The 19,415-nt window shown below is 39.6% G+C and overlaps 1 protein-coding gene across 2 annotated transcripts in view; it reads right to left on the bottom strand.

The window, feature by feature from the left end:
* Window positions 1-1,593: 1,593 nt before the first annotated feature.
* LOC137111319 (insulin-like growth factor 1 receptor) overlaps window positions 1,594-19,415 on the bottom strand; it is a 47,645-nt gene continuing 29,823 nt past the window's right edge. Inside the window, exons 5-21 of one of the 2 annotated variants that reach the window (XM_067495084.1) lie at window positions 18,775-18,919; window positions 17,762-17,970; window positions 17,438-17,564; window positions 16,916-17,151; window positions 16,071-16,238; window positions 15,752-15,964; window positions 14,332-14,634; window positions 14,021-14,154; window positions 13,437-13,596; window positions 13,206-13,305; window positions 12,592-12,662; window positions 12,236-12,465; window positions 12,019-12,126; window positions 11,581-11,740; window positions 10,225-10,354; window positions 9,973-10,107; window positions 1,594-7,549 (exon numbers count right to left, since the gene is read on the bottom strand). In XM_067495084.1, the coding sequence (XP_067351185.1) occupies window positions 7,024-7,549; window positions 9,973-10,107; window positions 10,225-10,354; window positions 11,581-11,740; window positions 12,019-12,126; window positions 12,236-12,465; window positions 12,592-12,662; window positions 13,206-13,305; window positions 13,437-13,596; window positions 14,021-14,154; window positions 14,332-14,634; window positions 15,752-15,964; window positions 16,071-16,238; window positions 16,916-17,151; window positions 17,438-17,564; window positions 17,762-17,970; window positions 18,775-18,919 (3,155 nt within the window). In that variant the 3' untranslated portion in view covers window positions 1,594-7,023. Of the gene's footprint in view, window positions 7,550-9,972; window positions 10,108-10,224; window positions 10,355-11,580; window positions 11,744-12,018; window positions 12,127-12,235; window positions 12,466-12,591; window positions 12,663-13,205; window positions 13,306-13,436; window positions 13,597-14,020; window positions 14,155-14,331; window positions 14,635-15,751; window positions 15,965-16,070; window positions 16,239-16,915; window positions 17,152-17,437; window positions 17,565-17,761; window positions 17,971-18,774; window positions 18,920-19,415 lie in introns of both variants that reach the window. The other variant, XM_067495083.1, reaches the window with a different exon arrangement.

Raw genomic sequence — 19,415 nt, 5'->3', positions numbered from 1 at the left:
AATCTGCATTTTATTGTGGGTTTTTTTTTTTTTAGTAGTGATCACTGTCACCCACTCCCTCTGACTGCAGGACCATTTGACCCTCAACATGCACTGTTGATCAGTGACATCAGGCATGTGCATCAAGAGTAAATGACAGAAATCATGTGCATGTATGCAAAAAATAAACAATCAGAAATCAGTATCTAAACTTTTCTAAGGGAAACAGTCTAAACAATACAACAATAATCATGAATGAATTGGCAAATGTATTAAAATATTGCATAACAGAACTTAATACATTTACAGAATTAGAAAGTTGGGGGTCACTCTAAAAAGCTGAAATGTGATGGAGTGCTATTGCACTTCCTATTTTTTTTCAGAGGTGCTCAGATCCTGAATTTGGTCTTTTAAGGAATTATGCTCACTTCTGTTTCGGTGTCTTCTCATCTCCATCACTGCACACAACCCGATCCAAAACTAGTTCTTTGTCCGATTTCTGTTAAAGCTTCTCAATTTGTTTACACTGTGTGTTATTAGGTTGTCTCAGGTTGTTTGTGTCCTGTTCTCCCGTGTCCTAAGCAGCTTTTTTTAAAGCTGGATCTGTCGGCATCTTTGATTTGCTTTTCCGAACTGCCGTTTTCTTTCATCAAAGCATCCATGTGGACCTTCCTTTCCCTACAGAGATCACCCCAAATATTTACATCTTTATAGGCTTTGTAGAAAGTTCTGAGTTCCTGGCTCAGGGCTTAGTTTTTGCGCGTCAGGGCCTTTTTTGGGTGCTTGAATTGGGTCCTTCATCTTACACAGCACTATCCTTCTGGAGCTCCTTGTAGATTTTGTACATCTCACATTGCAAAGCATCATTCTTTTGACTAATCGGTTCATTCTCCCCTTTTGCAACATCCAAAGCTTTGACGTGTTGATGACACTCCTTAAGCACCAGAATTTCCCATTTCGCTGGCTTGGCCTTTTTAGCCTTCTTCAATGCAGCAACCTTTTCCTACAAAGAAGGTTCATTTCAGACTTTTTCCTGCAAGTCTTTAAGTTGTTTTTGGAGGCCTCCACATTTCACTCTACAGCACTTCCCTCTGCCTTTACATGGTGATATTCCTTCTCCAAACTCAAGCTCTGGAGCTGATTATTGAGCTCAAGAATTTGGAGGTTCATGGAATCGAGCTGTTGCCTGATTGCCTGTAAGTTAGCCTCCATGGCATCATCTTTTCTATCTGTGCCCCTTGGTTCCTGGTGGAAGTCCATGTTGTCCCCTGTGAGTTTTCAACAAAATGAACACAACGAACTGACAACCCTGTCCAAACAAATAGTGAGAAATGCCTATTAGGCATTTAACTGTAGGTCTAAAAAAAAAAAATAAAATTACATCATAGTTTGTACTGGAATCATCATAGCACTGACCTACTACTAAATATGTAAACATATACCTGCTTCATCCCTAGTTTCTGTCCCTACTTCTCAAAGTGGAAAACTTGCAAATTTTGTTCAGGATTTGTCTTTCATTTGACCTGAACATCAGTAAATATATCAATTTGGCTTCTGAAATTATGAAACAACAAATAAAGTACACTAACTTACGGAAAAAGATAAACAGTGGAACTGTTTGCATACATTTTTATTCATCTTAAACGTGTAGAAAAAAAAGAACCAGAGAAACAGACATTCTCTTTTCCTTCAGCCAAAATTTTTTTCCCCAGTAGTCATAAAATATTGATAACAGGAAATAAGTCTTACAACAGCATGTACAAAAGAAAGCCAAAATGAAACCTCTGTCTAACAATAGAATAAAATTCCAATATAAATGAAAGACTTGGAAGGCTATGAATAGTTTACATGAAAAACCTGGTAACAAATTGGCCATCATTGTAACAAATAAAGGAAAAAACAAAATTGATTTGATGTCTGTCCTGTGAGGTGTTACAGTGGTAAAAAAAAAAAAAAATGAGGCAAACATCAGACCACAAACACTGAAATGACCATCCTGACCCCATATGTCAGTACAAACTGATTCGTTTGCTGTGGGAGGATGACTGAATCAGAACCTAAACCAGAAACAAAAAAACAAAAAAAAAAGAAATACAGTAGGGATGGTTTTGATTGGGATTACAATCACCATGGCACCAAAGTCTTTTCAACCACAGTACAAAGGGGAAATAATATTTAAAATGAAAAACAATAACCAGCTAGTAACCAGAGGTGTTTAATAAAAACCAGTACAGATTGTTATCTAGCTCTCAGGTCACAAGCAAACAGCCTTAAAGAAACCAGATGATGTTGTGAACGTATTCTACCTCGTACTCCAACTCGTACTCCAAATGACTTCTCTTATTATCAACAGCAAAGAAACAGCTTGCAGTGGACATTCAAGCCAGTATGAGTACGCAGGATAGCATATTACCCTATGAGTTCACGAACTGTTGCAGAGGATACTGAAATGTTTGGAAGGGGAAAGAAACAAGTCTTGTTTTAATTAAGGTATAGCAGCAGCAGTAATTCATGTGTCGTGTTGAATATGAACCAGTGTACCTACAGAAACGCCTTTTCAGTTCGCTTTCTGCCTGGAAAAAGATCAGTCTATCTAATTAAACACATAGTACTAACAAAGTTGCAGATCTGGACTTCTGATAGTCCCAGTTTGTGCCTCTCATGTATTACTATTACATTCTAGTTGCAGAGCTAAGCATCTGTTGTTGTTTTTTTTACTTCAAAACATACAATCCAAACACCTGCAGTACTACTGTTCTGAAGGTAATCTGAAAAGAAAAAAAGAAAAAAAAAAGGATTTTCAACCTGCTTATAAATTGTTTTTCACTGATTCCTTCTCCAAACAAAGATGGTAGCCAGAATACAAAAACAAAAAATATCATATTTATAAATATATATATAGAGAGATTTTTTTAATAAGTATGTTACACTGCATTATTTTACATTTTCATAAAAAATAACATCTACATTTTGTGTGTGCTTTACAAACAGGGCAAGTACATACATCATGTTCTGGCTACCTGCATGGAAAATATAGTTGCAACTTTGGAAATGGGTTAGTTTTAATCATATAGCAGACATTTTTTCACTGAGATGATTAGAAGTGTATTTAAATACTCTGGAAATGCTTCTTTAACAGCTGGAAGCATTGTAAAATAAACAACTGCACACTTCAAAGATCATCAAGCAACTTTAAAAAAAAAATACATACATAAATAAAAAATTATTCATGCCACTGTGATTCAACTGTAATGGCAATGCATGAGAGCCACAGGCCGTAGGTTTGAAACCAAAGCGCTACACAGGGACTGTGAGAGGTGGTGAGGGGGAGGGGAGCGTGGGAAAGGTGTGTAGGTCGGGAAGTTTAACAAGGGAGAAACACTGCAGCCTCTAACGGCATGACTGCACTTCCTTTCTTCTTCCATGGTCCTAACAGCTCCTCATCAGAATAAACCACACTCCAAGAAAACAAGAGGACCCTGAAGAATTTGCTGATTATGTGCAGAACAGAGAGAAACAGTGACCCTCCTCAAGCAGGTTTTCCCTATTCGTCATCATATTTCTGCATCCGCCTCCCCGTCCAGGATGGTGTGGTTTGTGGTTTGAATTTGATCATATTAACAGCACTCAGTAAGATCCTCAGAATAGCCAGACAACAGAAATTACATTTTTGTTTTTCTCTACACATATATAGATTGATATCTCTTAAAACAAACATAAACAAAAAAAAATAAACAGTGAGGTAGATGGATGGTTGAAGGAATAACAACAAAACCTTCCCCCAAAGTAGTAAAAGAACATCAAAATATCAGAAGAGAAAAAAAAGATTGTGGGGAATTTGTACAGTGATTTACATTTCACAAAAAATAACAATAACCCAAAAACATCCGGGATCCAAATGTAACATTTTGAGGTGAATGAGCCTTTAAACTCTATTCCACATGGTCCTCTCTGATTACACTCATCGTGTTTTACTGATGGGTTTCTCCAGTAAATCTTTATAACACAGTCTGCTTCATGTTCAACACTGGGATCTCTTAATGGTTTTAGAACCAAACGTGTCTTGTTGAATTTAAATGCGACAAAAGAACAAGTTCAGGAGAAGAGAAAGGCTGTAACTGCATTTGTTCCTCGTACAAATCCTTTCCTGTCACTCACAGCTGTGAAATTCTTTTCTCCTAAAACATTTTTAAAAATCTCTTAGTGCTTTTAGGTCATTATACTTAGCTTTCAGCCCAACTGAACTTTCCTCTACAAACATGTTGATATGTGAAAAAAAAAGATAAATAATGTGGATAACTCCAGCAGCATACAGAAAACCACCCTTGGTTCAAGAGGGATGTCGATTAGCACAAAGTGAAAATATCCAGACTTTTTTTGTACCATTTTTGTATCTTGCCTCCAAAGTAATGTTGACTTGCTGCTACAGTAAATAAATTCTACTCGCATTTACTTTGTACACTAGAGTCAGTGTTATTATACAACACAAATCATATAGAGCCCTGACGCTGACAAAATGTAAAAAAAGATTAACAGACAAGTCAAAAATATACCAGAAGTCATCAATAATATATTAATAATATTGCTGTTATATAAGTAAATAAAAACTTCCACTTTACACTTCCTGTTTCACTGAGAACATTTTCTATTTTTCAAGCTTAGAGTAAAGATATTACCATAACCCGGCATAATTAGCATAGCAATTCATCAAATTTGTCTGTTACATCAGTGGATCAAGTGAGAGATCCAACCTTTTATCAAGCTTACTGAAATGAATTTAAGAATAACAACTATGTTAAACAAGTATGCTAACAAAGTGAATTTGCTATCACTGCTTAAAAGGACACATCCTATAATCTTAATAAAAATGATTTTCAACTGCATGTTTTTAATCATGAACTACAGTGAAAATAGGGTTTGGAGTTCGTCTGCAGCAACATGTCAATTACTGACTCATAAACTAAAGTAAATTGTTCCGAGTGGCATTATTTAGCTAACTCAGAGTTTACATCTGGATGCAAAAGCACTGTTAAGCACAGTATAGTAAAATCTAACATTACATGCACTGGTTAGTATGGCTTTAAGATGAAGGTTAGCTTCAGCTAGTTTGCTAAGTAAAACGGAGGCAAAAAATTGTGTGGAAATTAGAAAACTAAGACCTGATGACAAATAGCTACATTCCGAACTTGAAAGAAATTAGCTAGTAAAATGTCTTTAGATACTAATAGTTTATTTTGTCAACATGGCACTAAAATATACGCATCGTGTGTTATTTCTAGTATTTAACAACCTGTTATTTATTGACAAAAGCAGCATATTTTTGACTTATAAAGTTACTATATTTTGTCAGTATTGAGCCTCCATATGAAATGCGAGGACCTATTATATTGGAAAACCCAATTCAGGATTCAGACTGTAATAAGAAACACTGCTCCTATACAATGATCAAAGAAAATGCATTAGCAGAGTCAACGGAACAAAGAATTAGACACCCACCAGACTGGTGGTCTCTGGGTATGAGAGCACATAATAGTAAAGTAGAAAAAAATTTAACTCTCTTTGCCCTGAGATTTAGTTGGGACTTAGCAGTGACGTTTGACGTCTGAGTATGATTAATGGGTAGAGGAGGTCCAGGGACAGAGGTTTAGAAATCCCTTAAGAAGACAAGAACATCAATGGCCACTCACACCATCATTGTCCTCTAGTCAGTAGGGAAGGTAAGTTACCGGTGTTCCAAAACACAAGGCAAATGTTCGTACCTTTAATGCAAATGCAGAAACAAAGCATTAAAAAAATGGACTGTAGTGGAAATGTTTTTAGATCCAACCTGAAGCAGTTTCTTCTCTTTTTATATATATAGATATTAACTATATTACAACCACAAGAGAAATAAGGAATAGCAGCTTCTTTCTGTACACAATGAAAGTCTCCAACAGTATAAAAGTTAGAAAAAGTGACATAAACAACTGGTGTGTACATAAATGCTCTGCCCACATAGAGATATTGGAAATGTTGGAGACTGATGACAAGTCTAAAAAAATAACTGTTTGTATACAAGGACACCTCTGAACCTAACAGAGACGTCATAGATCTAGTGTTCGTATTTTCCACTTTATGCTTTTCCCTCTGCAGTCCTCGCTTTGAGGTTTTTGTTATTAGTGATTGGATCTGATGGTTAAACTGTAACACAACAGCACTTTGTGACAGGAAGTGGCTCTGCGAGGTCTATAGTGTCAATTTGATAAAGTAAAGTAGCTGTTGATATCAAACAGCAATAGCAGAGTGATGTAGGACTGTAGAGGGAAATGAAAATCCCTTTGATCACAGATTTTAGAAACGGCATTGTAGCAGATCAAAGGGCTTTTTGGTTCCGTTTTCATTCTGGTGTGTTGGAGAATTACAGACTGCAGAAAAAGATCATTTATTAAAAAGGAAAATTTGGCAACAAATTTGGCAAATTGGATTATTCTTCCTCTGGCTGTTTATTTTAGCTGACTGACTGTTAGCCTAGCATTATGCTGATACTCAGTCTACAGCCTGCAGCCAACGGAGATGCTGACTCCTTTGAAGTGCTTTTTCTTCATTAGATATGCTTAACAGTTTCATCATAATGCCCGCCCAAAAGCAACCACACCACCAGTCATTTATAAAGGCTACACATTTTCCCCATTTGGAAATACATATAAAAGTAACAAACAATTTATAAAATAAGTTCAGCCATATTTAGAGAGAGATCCCCCCTGAAATATTATTTTTTTCTTTTACTGTTTATCTTTTTGGTCTTCCTACTCAGCAGCAAGGCTGACAGCCAGCTGGTAGAAACCAAAACTAGAATAGGAAAAAAAAAAGTGTGTGGACTTACAGCAGAACATTGACCAACTTCTTTGCTCTTCACTGAGTAGCCACACCCATCTGGTGGACATGGTTTCACTGTATTTAATATTAATTATATATAAAAAAAAAAAAGATCTCACTCATTGTGACATCAGGTTCTGCACAGCAGCAGGTGGCAGGGTTTGCAGTCTGGTGGGTGTCTCTGTTCCATCAGCAGGCAGAGGACTGTGGGAGGGGCATGGCACGCTCGTTTTTACGTCCTCCATTCATGTGCGCATACGGCGGCAGTTCCTCAAGAGACGGTCGCATCGTGACGCCTGTGCCTGACCCAAGACCTGCTCCTGCTGCAAGGGCCGGCCCTGACAGCCCATTGGCTGCCTGCTGGCCAGAAGGCTGCTTGTCCGTTGCAGCGGTCGATGTACAAGGAGAAGATGGGGAGCTTGGGGGTAATGAAGGGGCGGGTGGAGCCTCAGAGTTTGAGGAGGGAGGGGTCTGGTGGGACACTGGGGTTTGCTGTGACTGTGTGGAAGAAGGGGGTTCCAGAGGAACTTCAGCAGCATTGTCCATCTTTTCTAGATGGAGCTGTGGCACATCGGCGGGCTTGTTATCAGCACTGTGGAAAAAACTGACTTCTTTAAAAGACGGTTCCAGCTCATCTTTTATGCTGCTGATGATCTCCACGAAGGATGGACGCATCTTAGGATTGTACTGCCAACACATTCGCATCAGCTCAAACCTGCACATATCCAAACATAGACATTCCGGTTAGCTCAGCACTCATCAACATGTCCTCCTGTATTAACAATTCTAGAGAAACAGGGTTTTGTTACAAATAAAGCAATATTTAGATACCAAAACAGAAACTAAACATCTTCCTAATTGCTGGCCTGACTTGTTCGTGTTTATTAAGCACTGCGCTAATGCTGCTTTCACCAAGGTCCAACAGTTGGCACAGAGATACCTGGATCTGGCAAACAAGCCTGACACTCCTAGATGGAAACCTACCTCAGATCAAATAGATCAAATGCTTTCTTTTCCTAAAATTAAATAATTTTATTTAAATTATGTAAAAAAGTTGAACACAGAAGTGTTATATTCTTATAGACTGCTTACAGTGTGTTGGCACAGCTGTGGAAAGGAATGATCATTAATACATCTGTTATGATATTGTCCAGACATAAGAAACACCCTGGGAGAAGTCCAGTTATCTATCTATCTATAAATACTGAATGTTAATGTACCAACATGCTCAGTGTGTTTGTTGGGATGTGAAGAGGTTGTAGCAAAAAATGAAGAGCAATTACATAAAATGGATACTGTGTAGGAGGTAACAGCAGTGATATACTTGCTTCTTTTCCTTGCTATACACTTAGATGGCTGCAATGTTGGTGTCATTCTTCACACTGCTCTCGTACTTTTCATATACGTCTGTGGGATTTACAATGTTACCCACTAGAGGGAAGACTAGGGCCCAATCCACCCTGACCAGAAGCAGATTTCCTTCTCGTGAACTTCTGTTTTTTCATCAAATAAACAATAGCCATGGCAACACTCCAAGATGTTGAGATGATGGCAGAGAAAACAGCAATGATGACATAAAGGTTGCATGTGTAGATGTGGGTGACTGAATTAGCTCGTTACGTTTTTCTGCTACGGTTGTGTTGAGTCATGTGCAGCATTGCATCTTGAGTATGTGTAGTGTTAATTTGTGACTAAGAGCACAACCAATGCGTCAAATCAAGGCATACGATGGAAGGCTGCCATAATGCATATGGGAATCAGTTAGTTCCCATATCGTTTAAAGCTGGTATATCCCTTGCCAAAGGAATATACACTCCTCTCCAAAAGTATTGGAAAACTGAGGCCAATTCCTTTATTTTTGCTGTAGACTGAAAACGTTTGGGTTTGAAATCAAAAACTGAATATGAGACAAGAGATTACCATTTCAGCTTTTTTTTCTAGGAACCTATGATGAAGGATCTCCCAATAAGTTTGGTTGCATCTTTCTTTAAACTGGCAGACAAAATGTTTCTGTAGACTTCCGAGTTCATTTTGCTGCTGCCATCCTGTGTTACATCATCAATGAAGATTAACGAGCCTGCCCCAGAAGAAGCCATGCAAGAACAAGCCATGACATCACCTTCCCAAAACTTTTGACGCTCATCTCTGTACTTTTTGGAAAAATTACAGCCTGGGCTTCTTATTCTTCTTGCTAATGAGTGGTTTGCATCATCTGGTGTCGCCTCTGTACTTTTGTTCATGAAGTCTTCTGCGAACAGTAGATACCTTCACTTCTTCCCTCTGGAGGTTGTTGCTGATGTCACTAACAGTTGTTTTGGGGTTTCTGTTTTCAACTGCTGTTGTTTTCCTTGCTCTACCCATCCGACATCTGTTATTTAGTACACCAGTAGTTTGTTTCTTCTTCAGGACATTCCAAATGGTTGTACTGGGTATGGCCAGTGGCTCTGATAGATTTTCCATCTTCTCTCAGCTTCACAATTGCTTGTTTTTCACCCATACACAGCTCTCTAATTGTCTTAATGGCTAAACTATAAATGCAGTGATAACAGGCAAAATCCAAATCTGAAAGTGAGCGCAGACATTCAGTGCTATTTATTGTTTGAATGATCAATATCATAGGACACACCTGTACAACAAAACGCACCTGTAAGTCACATGTTCCAGTACTTTTGCTCACAGGAAAAATTGGTGGGTTTAAACAAAAAGTTGACTTTGGAAATAAGGCATTGTCACTATTCTCACAGCAAACCCAGTGGCTTCCCATTTGTTCTCCTCATGACTGCACCATCTGACAGAACCTCAGTGTCTTGTGGTCTTAGGCCAAATTTGTCTGCCACGCTCACAACTCTTTTGATGTAGATTTATACTTGGGCTGTTTTATATTAAGAACAAGCACATCCTCATGAACACAAGATCACAGGCATGTTGCAAATGCAATCAGCACTGTGGTATGGAAATCCCAGTGACCACAGGCTGAAGGGCAGGCAGAACTGCTTCACTGTTTGTGTGAACAGTAGTCACTGTCTGATTCAACTAGCAAGGTAGAAGAAAACATGGTAAACAGACCAGAAGATGAAAGCATATTGTAACTAGCAGTTTGTGTGAATCTGTAGTGCAGTGTGTGTGCTTGTCTCTTACAGCATATCAGGGCAGTTCTGTGGTTTCTCCAGCAGGCCTCCCTCCATGACAAAGCGGAGCACCTGCTCATTTGAAAGACCCTGGTAGGGCTGCTCTGCTAGAGTGGCAATCTCCCACAGTACAACCCCAAAAGACCTACACAGAGGGAAGAAGAAGATGGTGGCAAATAAGTATGTCTAGCATTATCAATATTACAAACAGAAAAATGTTTTGAAATGCAAATATTCTTTGTGTTTGCACACTCCTGCTTACCAGACATCAGAGTTAGTAGTGAAGACTCCATCCTTCAGAGACTCAGGTGACATCCAGCGGACAGGGAGCAAACCCTTTCCACCTTTGCGGTAGTAATCCGTCTCATAGATGTCTCTAGTCATGCCAAAATCTACCCACACACAGAGACACGCAAACATAGACGGAAGGAGGAAGTCAATCACTCACACTCTCAACACAATACTCTTCCACAAGTCAAATCAAATACTGGCTATAAATTTCTTCACACTTCTCATTGTGCTTGTTCAATGTTGTGCGTTTCATATTCCACAGGAGGGTGCTGTGTACTGAGATTATAAACCTGGATTTTGCAATATAGCAAATTCCAGTAATTGAAACATTTAAAAATACTCTTCTCCTAAACGCCATTACTTTAGTTCAGATAGTGGTTATATGTAAATACTGAAACCAATGCCATAACCTATGAATATCAAAATTTTCTTTTTGGATTTTGAAGATGACCCAGGAAATCAAGGCAACCTCAAAGCAATATGATGGAGTGAATCACTTGGGTAAATATAAATATTCAGGTAAATACGTAACATCAAATGACTCCGATTGGGATTAAGGCCCTAAAAAAGAAAGAAAGAAATAAAAATGATCGGTGCATCCCCATTAAAAAGGTCAGCTTTTGAGGCATGGATAAAAGAGGTTGACCCCCGCTACACTATTGCCCTGTGAGGGTTCTCTTGAGGCAGACTGCATGCTTCTTGCAGCAGGCTCTGCAAACACCCATGCTCGCTCGCAAATGTCCACAATTATGTAATTGCAGCTGGCCCCCAGACCCTGTGCATGCCTCTTGAAATTTGAAACTATGTGGTTTGCAGCTGTGCCGACTTCACGTGGCTTCTTATTGTTGACTGGTTCACTGGTGGAAAGCCTAATACAAACACTTCCTTTTCGACATCCTTCCATCATAATCATGCTGTGCAACACTGAAACAATAACTGTTTTATAAAAGAACAGTCACATTCTGCTTCACCTTCTTTATTGTTCGAAATCCACCTTCTTGTGTACAGATATAGACTGGTCCACAGCTCCCAGCACAATGTCAGACAAGCAATAACAATCCTGCATGGACTCACATGAACATGCCCACACTGATTGCTATGGAAAGTGCACACACTATTGCAAACAAGCTTACATGTTGGTGACTGCATGTAGCAGATTGCAGTGCTTACGTGGCTAAATGTAACACTATCTAATGTAACCCATGATTTGGTATTCAATATTACACTGAATGCCAATTTTGTTTCAAATTAAAAAGCATGCTCTAACCGCCGTCCCGGCTCTATTTCTAAGCTCACAGTGACCTGTGACCACCCTAAAGCACTTTACCTCCTATCTTAACAGTGAAGTCCTCAGCCACCATACAGTTCCTGGCTGCCAGATCTCTGTGGACAAACTTGTTGGCATTGAGGTAAGCCATGCCATCAGCAATCTGCCCAGCCATCTGAAGCATCTTTTTTAAAGGAGGGAGAGACAGGCTTGACCACTGCTGCTGTAAATGGGACACAAGAGTCAGTTCCACAAAATGTACTTTAACATTAAATAGCAAACACAACAGGTTATTATGCAAATTCAATGTATACAGAAGACGCTAAATAAAAAAATCCTGGCTTTGTATGTGATGCTGACTGACTTTTAATTAGCAAGTATTCAAAGAATCATAACGTGAGAGAAAAGTCAAACAGTCCAGCGTCAAATATTATAACTCATCTGCATCTGGTGACCTCTGCACTCAGCCAGCAGCAACCTAGTTTAACAGGGTAGTACCTCTTTTGGTCTGAGGGAGCGCAAATAACTCTTCAGGTCTCCACGCGTCATCAGTTCCATGATGACCAAGGTGGGCTGGCCCTGAGATACCACTCCCAGGAGTCGAACCTGCAGAAACATCCACATTTTAACTCCCTGCTGGGACACCTTTAGTGCAGGTCACATCATATATATATATATATTATGTATGTGTGTGCATGCATTTGAGTGTATGTACCACGTGATGACAGTTAAACTCCTTCATGACAGAGGCTTCATTGAGAAACTCTATTCTCTCCCTCATGCTGGCCGACTCATTGACTGTCTTGATGGCAACACGTGTCTCTGGTTCATCTTTGACAACACCCTTTGCTAACCCCTCATAAACCATGCCGAACGACCCCTGGCCAAGCTCACGACTCAGGGAGATCTTCTCCCGCGCCACTTCCCACTCATCTGGGACATACACTGTACCGAAAACAAACCAAAAAAAACAAAAAACATGAATACACATTTCTGGATCTTCATACAGTGGCTCTTTTCTGTTCTGACAACAACAATAAAACTGTGCTTTGCATTTTTCACATCACTCACTTTCTGCAGCGCTGAAATACTCTGGGTTGACCGAGGCATAGAGGACTCCATTTCCAAGCCGGTCACTGTTCCTGACCAAAACAAAAACAAAAGTCTTTACAGAGGCACTCAAATTTCAGCACATACCTACATAAATATTTCTTTATTGTCTCCATATAGAATCATGTCATCAAGTTCTGTTTTTAAGTTAAATATTTCGACACAAACACTAAATAAATATAGTCAGGTACAGGCCACTTGTATTGAGTTATATAGTGAGCTTGTCTAGCATATACCACAACAAAATTTATCTTCACTTAGTTTATGGACTATGAATGCTAAAAGCATCACCTTGGTTTGAGAGAGCTATGAATTATGAATCCTAGTGTGACCACACAGGTGACTAGACAGTAGTTCAAACAGCAGGTGTCTTCTGTACATATTCTCTGCAGTCCTACAGTGGTCTGATGTCTGATGATGTGCTGGTGTTTCTTGGCCATGTTAATCAGGTTAGACTTCTTTTATTAGTCTACACATGATAGTCTGTGTTTTTATGTGTTTTATCCAACTGCATATGTACCCAGTCATTTAAAATGATTTGTAAAACATTTCTAACCACAGAACACTGTATTAACCTTTTCTTGCTGAAGACCACCAGCATTGCGATAAGAAGGCAGATGAGGAGGACAATGACAAGAGGAACAAAAATCATGGCGTAGAGCGCGTTTTCATATCCTGTTGAGTTAAAAACAATTATTACTCCCTTTGTTAGGGTACAATCCAGCAAAATCCAAAAGGAATTTCAGAGACTGTGCAGATACACATGAGCGACGAACTCTGAAAATGCACGAGAGTGGGTGTCTTACGTTCAGGCACATAAAGATTCAAGCCGTGTGTCCAGGAGCCATTGCCAGCCAGTGATGTGGCTCTAACCCTGACAGAGTAGTTTCCTGGGCTCAGGTTGGACAGCCGGACGCCACGCAGGGCACGGTAAGTCTGACCAGAAACACACTCATGCTTCTCGGCCTAACACAAAAGAAAGTTTTATTATATACACGTTATGTATACGTTATGTAATATAGACAGAATTTTGACTAAGGCACAACTTTTGATGCTAAAAGTTTCATCAACAGGTCTACTAGGTCATACTATACTCATGAAAACACAATTTATTTGTGCCCATGTTTATATTTATTTACTGGTTTAATGGATTTTGTGTGAAATGTCTCTGATTTCATGACAGATGTTTCTTTAAAAAAAGTACATACTGTATTGAAACCAAAATCAGTTTTATTTATGTTAATAGCTGTTATTGAACATTCAGAAGAACTTATGTAAAATATAAAAAGCACTAAATATAAACTAAATATAAAAAAACTTGTTTTAGGCAAAGCTTTAGAAGTAATTTGTTTATAGAAGTAAAAATGTACTGCTGCAGGCATTGTCTTACCTCAGCAGCTAGTTTGAACTTAATCTCATACATGAGGATGAGACCGTTAGGGTACGGTGGCTCTGGCCAGCGCAAGAACACCCAGTCCTCATGGTCCTCCCAGGTCACCAGGCCAGGTATGTCATCAGCCTTTTCTGAAGAACCAGCGGGAGAATTGGTTACCCATAGCGACCAAATAGTTAAGTTACTTTGTGGTAACTACAAGAACAAAAACTACAGGTGACCTGCTGACAATAGGACTGCACTTTGCACCTGAATACCTGGGCTAAAACTGTTTATTACACGTGTAAGCAGATCATTTCTTCTCTAACCTGCAGGTTTGGTTCTGGAGAAGACAAACTCTGCAGCACTGCAGCGTTGGACCTGCCGATTGCAGGCATGAATGTCGATGCGGTAAACTGTGAACGGCTGCAGGCCTGAGATCTGCAGCTCACGCTCTGTTACTGACTGCTCCATAAACTCAAACTCTTTGACCACTGGCTCCAGGTCAGCAGTGTTGCTGTTGTTACCAGCAGCTTGAAGGGGAGGGACAGTGGTGCTGTTCGTGTGCAATCGGTTGCGACGGGAGTTGGTGGAGTTGGCGACTCCAAACACATCTCTACGACGGCGGTCTGGTGGCCTGAAAGTGAGAGGAGGAGAGTGTTAGGGTAAAAGGAAAGGGAAGGGAAGAGAGAAATAGGATACAGAAGGAAAAGTATGGACATCAATACTCTACAGCAAAATAAAAATACTGCTAGCTTTTCCCATTGCTGCCTAAAATGCTAGAATAAAATTTGGCATGTTTAGTCCTTTAATCAGTGGAACAAGCTGGTGATATGAAAATGTGACTTTAATAGAGAAGAATAAAGAGCTTGTGTATAGATGTGGATGAAGCTTTGATGTTTGCTTCTGCCAGAGCTGCTTGATCTCCTTTCTTGTTCAACCTTGAGTCTATGAGTGCTTTGTTTGTTTTCATTGACAGTTGGTCTTACTTTCAGCAGCTGGGATGAAATATTTTCTAAATAAAATCACTAAGAGTTACAATTTACTTAGTTAAAACTTAATTTTTTACAAGGACTATATATGATACATGCCAATATGTGAGACTGCCATATCTGACCACAGTTTACCACATTGTTTATTGCCCTCATTTCCTGACATTTGTTCATATGGAAGCTGACTGAGCTAAAGTAACAACACATGATGGTCATGTGAAAATATGCTTTAATATGCTTTGAATGGCTTTAACATGTTACATCAAATTTCTATTTTCAGGGCACAGAAGCAATTTTTTCCTTCTCTGACAGTTGGGAACTCCACCAAATGTGGCATAGCCTCTGATGTGAATGTTACAATCACATAAGTTAGGTTCAGAGTCCCATTTTACAATGCAACATTCATGTTGGATTAAAAACGCAGCTACGATCAAAGGTACTGTGAGACAAAGGAAAAATGCAGGAAATGTGATGACAAATATTGTTTAACTTTGGAACTAAGAATATTTATTCATTTTTATCGCATCTGCAAAAAATGCTGAGAATTAAAAATCAACTGGACCAAGCTCTGTGTGTGGACTGTATTTATTTGAGGGGGCAAAGAGAAATGCGATGCAGATGTAGCAGCTGCCTCCTTAAATCAGACACGAGCAGAAATATAATTTAGTGATAAATTTGATAACCCCTCATTGCACCCCTCTCTAGGCTGTTTTCTTTTATACAATAGCCATAAAGTGCAGTCAATTATTCAACTGAGCTTGCCTCGGTGTAAAAATGGAGTTGTGCAGGAAGTTTTCAAAGACTTTTCTGTAGGAGGCATCAGCAGCTTCCGCCTCCAGGTCCTCCACTGATTTGGGGCAGGGGCAACAGGGGCATTTATCTGTCCCCTCAGGGTCTGGTTTAGTAGGCTTGGTGTCCTCCTCCTGATCTCCCACACCTGTGGCCGCAATCCTTATAGGAATCTTCAGTTCTGCAGAAAAAGGACAAAGTGTGGACAGTGACTAGAAGAAACTGCAAGTGTTGGAAGTTTGTACCTGCGTGTGTGTTTATGTGTATGTGTGTACATGCGCGCATACCTTTAGAGCAGTAGTTGTGCTGGTACAGCTCCCTGTCTTCAGCTTGCTGCTGCCATCTGACCAAGTAGTAAGTCTGGTTTCCATTAGGTGAGACAGGAGGTGACCAACGCACCACCAATTGTGTAGACGAGTTGGAGTACGCTCGCACATCTTGAGGCATAGAAGGTGCTGAGAGTGAGAGAGGTAAAAGTTGAAATTATTACGATCTTGTTATTACGTGGTTGCTTGATAAACCTGATTGCTAACCACTTTTGGAAAACGTCTCTCATTCAGGCTGGGATGCAGAGTCAGTGCAGATGTTATACACTGACATCACAGCACTGCTATGTCTTTACAGTGCAGCTGGAGTTGTTTATAGCAGTCTTTCATTTCATGTAATTGTATTACAGTTTTTTGAAAATCAGATTTTTCCAGCTCTTTGAGCTGCAGCTGTGTTTATTTCCTCTCCATCTCCTTACAGTATGTTTGGAATAAAACCAGAAATTTCATCACTATCATCATGAATTAATCCTGCATCTCGTTGGAAAAAAGGAAAAATGAGAACAGAATACTACCTGTGAGTAAGCATGTTCTGGAAGGACTGAATATTAAAATTACGGTTAGAGAAGTAAATTCTGGCACCTAGAAGTTTCTAGTTTGTAGCTTCCTCCACTGCTGTAACCAGGGCTGACTGCTCATCCTTCAAAGTCCACCACAGTCATTTTTTCATCTACTTTTCCATCTTATTCAAACCAATTTAAGGTATTGACCACTAACCTTCTCATTTGGCTATTTAATGGAAGATTTGTAAATAATATTAGCAGGCTCATAGTAACTAATCTTTTCTCAAGTGTCAGCATGTTTACCTGAAGGGCTTGTGCGAATGTAGACCACCTTGCTCTTAGCACTTGGCATATGTTTGTCCTCCACCATGAGCGTGATAGCTTTGACAAAGATAGCATACTGTGTCCAGGGCTTCAGGCCAGAGAGCAGAACCCCAGGGTCTGAGTCCTTTTCCGGCCTCAGCTCCACATCCACCATATTCCAGCTGTTAGAGCCACAGCCATCCTGTCCCTCAAACTCTGTGATGTTTTGATATGGCCTGAAGCAAGAGGGACAATGCCAGAATTTAGTATCTGATATAAACAAATTGGCTATGTTACATTAATTATACTGCAATTGAACTACATTTAAATGAAAGCCTGTGTATGAAATTCTTAATTTTTCTGTATATTTAAAGTCCTTCTAATCAATTTGATAGTAAGGTAGAGCAGATCATTGACTTTGCCTTTAAACAAGTTGATAAGCTAATGGGATCGGGTTGAATCAGCACTACTAATTCTCAGAAAAGAAGCAGCTAATGACTGGCGGTACTCAGAAAAACATACGCCTCCTTGTAGTAGACAACAAAGCTGATAAGGTCTCTGTAGTCTGGTGGCCGGTAACGCTGCCAGGTCAGTTTGATCCTCGTACTGCTGGTGCTGTTGGACTTGAACTTCAAAATAGCGCTTTCGCCTGGAGCAGGAAGTCAGAGCAGACAGTGAAAACCAATGTACTTGGCTACGTTTCTGTTAAAAGGTTGAGTTATTAGTCTACCTGACAGAGTAATGCAGTAAATACTGACACGTGTTGCATAAGATCGGGCTTGAGGAGGTGTTTGCAAACTGCTAGTAAACTAGAGTGCTGTTCTAGACAGTTCATTCTGCACTCACAGCTGGCTCTATCGCCGTTGTTTCGGAAATCACTCTCATCAAAGTGTCCCTGAATGCCGGTCTTGTCCCACATGCTGCGGATCTCGGACATGCAGAGCTTTGGGTTGGCTCTGAAAAACAGCCTGCCTGTTTTGACGGTGAGGTTGTGCTGCTTCCAGTCCCACAGGTATTGGAGCTGTTGGTTATCAAATGCTGAGAAGGCATACATACTAGAAGACAGAAACAGGAGGGAATGAATGAGAAGTCATTGTATTGAAGAAAAATCGGCTAAATGACCAAATCACAGCAGCACACTACTTCTTTTTTCTCAGCAGATCTCAATGTTCAGGTGGTAGCTTAATGAATTAAACTTAATGATTTAGACAGTAGTGGGAATTCTTCCTTTATATGGGAGAAAACTAGTTTTAAGGAGTCCCTGTGTAACACCCAGACATCCAGGAATGACTGTAATGTGGGCCTCGGGACAGTAAGATTCTTGTGAACTCAAGAAGAAACAGACAGGAGTGAGTGAAGGCTTTTCTGTGACCATGAGGGAACCTTCCCTTGGACTGATGACAGTTATGCTGCATTCAAGGTCTTACTAAAAAAAAAAAAAAGAAGCACATCTGCTGTTAGTTTCAATCATATGTTTACTTTTCCAGTTAAAAACAGGATTCATGAGTGAGTTTTTTATGTTGTTTTTTTCTTAAGTGATGACATTAGAGTTAGCCAAACCAAAAGAAGGAAGTCTGCCCCACATAAAATATGTTCCAGTCTGCCAATTCTCAGTCAAAACACGGTTTCTCACTGTCCTGCAAACATTTTAGTGATTACAACACTACAACAATAACTGTGCAATCTGCTATCTGCAGACTAAAATTCCGCAGAAAAAGGCAGCTTGAGAACAAGTACAGTCAACCCAAATCTGTACTTTGTCCAGGCTACTGACTGGGGCTGAGCACTGTTCACTGTGTCTGTGTGTGTGTGTGTGTGTGTGTGTGTGTGTGTGTGTGTGTGTGTGTGTCAGATCTTACTCGTCCAGTAGCTCTTCTCCATCAATATATTTGAGGCTGCGGAGAAAGGCCAGGGAGCTCAGAGTGTGAGAGTGTCTGATCCGCACATAACCAGTCACCCTTTGGATCAAACCTGTGGAACTCTCCAGCTCTGCCACAATGTTGTCTACACACACACAAAGAAACACTGCTGTTTTCACTCCTTTTCACTCGCCTATATAGTTTATTTATGTATTTAGTTACTCTGTTTTTATTACCAACTTAACTACATTTACATTTATCCAAGTGACTTACAAGTGTATAAGTCAAGGAGAAAATATCAAAGCAAAGATGAGAAGTGTTTCCATTTCATAAGATGCAAGTCCAAGAAAGAACACATACGAAGTTTTTTAATAAACTATGGGGAACTTCATTAATTTTCCTATTTACCACACTGTTATTAATGATAGGTTTTCTAGCTGAATCTTGATATCTACAACACAAACACAAAATTGCTCTGTGTTTGCAACATTACTGCCAAGAACTGCTAAAAGGTAACTTCTTTATCATAAACGCCACCCAAAAAAGTGAGTACAACTTTAGTAGCACATATAAAAGAAAGCACATGCACATATTGAAGCAGTACAAATTGTATATTAAGTGTTGTGTTACTGTGTGATGCT

The sequence above is a fragment of the Channa argus genome, chromosome 2 (assembly GCF_033026475.1).
Source record: "Channa argus isolate prfri chromosome 2, Channa argus male v1.0, whole genome shotgun sequence".
Taxonomy (NCBI): Eukaryota; Metazoa; Chordata; class Actinopteri; order Anabantiformes; family Channidae; genus Channa; species Channa argus.
This window is presented reverse-complemented; position numbering and strand designations above follow the sequence as displayed.